General features: G+C 40.9%; 1 protein-coding gene across 1 annotated transcript in view; it reads right to left on the bottom strand.

Moving 5' to 3' along the window:
• LOC106807996 (triple functional domain protein-like) overlaps positions 1 to 2,878 on the bottom strand; it is a 76,962-nt gene that overhangs the window by 29,806 nt on the left and 44,278 nt on the right. The window contains 1 exon segment of the mRNA XM_014810535.1: positions 2,262 to 2,379. Within this exon segment, the coding sequence (XP_014666021.1) occupies positions 2,262 to 2,379 (118 nt within the window).

The following is a 2,878-nucleotide window of genomic DNA, read 5'->3' as shown; positions in this document are numbered from 1 at the left end:
CTCTCTCTCTCTCTCTCTCTCTCTCTCTCTCTCTCTCTCTCTCTCTCTCTCTTTCGCGCTATCTTTTTCTCGCTGTTTCTCGTTTGCTGCCCCTCGTTTCTCACTTCATATATCGTTCTCCCCGCCTTCTTTCTTTCTACCGCCTCACTTTCTCTCCCTTTCTCGACCTTTCTTACACACATGCACGCCCGTACGAACGTACGCACGCACGAACGAACGCACGCACGAACGAAAGCACGCACGCTACCCGTCTGTCTGCTTGCATGTCTGTGTCCACTTTTCTCTATCTATCTTACGATCTCTTTCCCATCTTCCTTAATTGTGTCCTTACCTCCCGAATCATTGCAACTATAGTCATACATAATTCTTGGAGATACTAAGAATTCATTCCTACAAACGTATAATTCATACAGACGCCATTGTCATTCCTAGCGCCGTCTGTGTCATTCCTACCAATGTGTGTCATTCCTAGCGCCGTCTGTGTCATTCCTACCAATGTGTGTCATTCCTAGCGCCGTCTGTGTCATTCCTACCAATGTGTGTCACTCCTAGTGACGTCTGTGTCATTCCTACCAATGTGTGTCACTCCTAGTGACGTCTGTGACATTCCTACATACGTATGACATTCCTACAAACGTATGACATTCCTACACACGTATGACATTCCTACAGTCGTCTGTGACAATCCTACAGATCTATGTGTTATTCCTTCCGACGTTTCAGTCCTTCCTACAAGCGTTTGTGTCATTCCAAGTGACGTCTGTGCCATTCCTACAGTCGCCCGTGTCACATGTGAGTCATTCCCACAGATGTGTCATTCCTACAGTCGTCTGTGTCCATCCTGCAGATATGATATTCCTTCAGACGTTTCAGTCATTCCTACATGCGTCTGCGTTATTCCTACAGATAAGTGTCCGTTTTTCCTACAGACGTTCGTGACATTCCTACAAACACGTGTCACACATGCCATATTCACATGATACCCCTAGCAGAAATTCTGAACTATAAGAATTCTTCGTAGAAAATAGAACGCACGGCCATGGCTATTGCGCTTCTCCTAGCTCACTTGCCTAAACTGCAAATTCTTAGTTTGCAATTCTGTCCGCTATTAATCATTTATTATAATCACCAAGGGCAGTATTGGTACAGCCACGCAGTTCATTAGAACAGTTCAAAACCGTTTAAACCTCAAGAGGATGCTATTTAGAGATCTCCTCACAGTGAACAGCAGAATACACACGTTATAGGAAGACCTTGGTACCGATTTCAAAGAAGTGGTGGATAAACGCAACGTTGATTTCTTTTCAAAATATCGACCATTTTTCGCGCTTACAGGCAGTGCCCCTTAATTTTACCTCTAAACATGGGCTACTAAACGTATTTTTTATTTGGTTAAATGGATAATTTCCATTACAGTAGTGCATTATTTTAAATTATATAAAATGTAGATTAATAGATCCAACGGCAAAACACAGCATCTAACCATCACAAACGAACAAGTGTTTAGGAATGAATGTATGTTGGTGCTGGGGGGTGGGGGGTTGATAGCTTAATATTATTTACATAACACATAATAACAATAAGATTTGTTGCACCGTTAGTCATCCTCACAAAGCTTCTGATTCTATAAAAGCTTCCTTTGATCATAATTACGGCGAGGAAAGAACTACCGTGAAAAACTACCGAGCCTATAGTGCTTCTGGCCTATAGTGTCTCTATTAAAACTACGACTATAAACACACTATCCTGCCAATTACAAAAATTTTCTAGCCAATAGTAGAAGGCAATCAGGGGGCAACAGCTCTCGCAGTCACCGGCGTGCGTAAAGTATGGGAGTGCAACGATGCATCGAACTACTTGATCATTCAATTATTGCAATAGTGTTTGGTTCAGTAGCATTATGCATCAGCGGCTAAGTCAAACATCAATAACCATCGGTGATAGTTCACGGAACAATCGATAGATTTCAATAGTTGCAACATTAAAACACAAGGTTAGGTTTAATTACTGCTAAAGATGCCGACACTGCTGTCAATGTTGTAAATAATTAGACTGGTCCCTGGCTATCTGCGTATGGTTCCCTAATGGCTCCCTATGTACGAGTGCGTAAGTGGAACGACATAATTATGGTACCAGTATAGTAAATAATGAGAACCAAAACGAGGCCTGATGCAATCCACAACACAATACACAATTCCATAATACATCAATAATATCGCAATAGCAAAATTGCACCCAATAGTCACCCCATAACAAATTACCTTGAATTTCTGTTGGAAAGCGCCCTTTTTGTTCTGAGATCCTTTAGATGCGTCCTGCAATACCGACTTGTCGATTCGGCCCTGACTGAGTTTTCTCACGGGATTTGTGAGCCATTTCCTAAAAAAATGCATGAGTTTCATTAATCGTTACACCAAAGTGCAATCGTTTTAATGCCGTACGTAAAGCGACGCACTCTCTGCAGTATCGGCGATGATCGCAATGCTCCCCAGAGTGGCAACATGTTTCGCTTTTAAAAATACATTTAGCAAGATGAGAGTACTGACACTAAGTGCTAATATCCAACGCGTGCGATTGTTCCATTTTATATGATAAATGACGTTTGACTATTGCTAGTTAAATTAGCTTACAAGTCAACACTTGCTTTATTTAATCGATGCAACACGCATTTACGTAGATATATATAGACAAGAGTGGATAATAGAGAAGAGTATGTCAGGGTTTTAACAGCGTTTTGCATAGTTTTGAACTGGTAACTAATCTATCAATATGTGAATAAATATATTCAAACTTTACCTTGTTTTCGTCTATGATTCTCCCTTATTCATATGACACCACCAATTTACCTGAAAATCGAATGTGTTCTTCAAAAAAGTTA

The sequence above is a fragment of the Priapulus caudatus genome, unplaced genomic scaffold, assembly GCF_000485595.1.
Source record: "Priapulus caudatus unplaced genomic scaffold, Priapulus_caudatus-5.0.1 Scaffold247, whole genome shotgun sequence".
NCBI lineage: Eukaryota > Metazoa > Priapulida > Priapulimorpha > Priapulimorphida > Priapulidae > Priapulus > Priapulus caudatus.
This window is presented reverse-complemented; position numbering and strand designations above follow the sequence as displayed.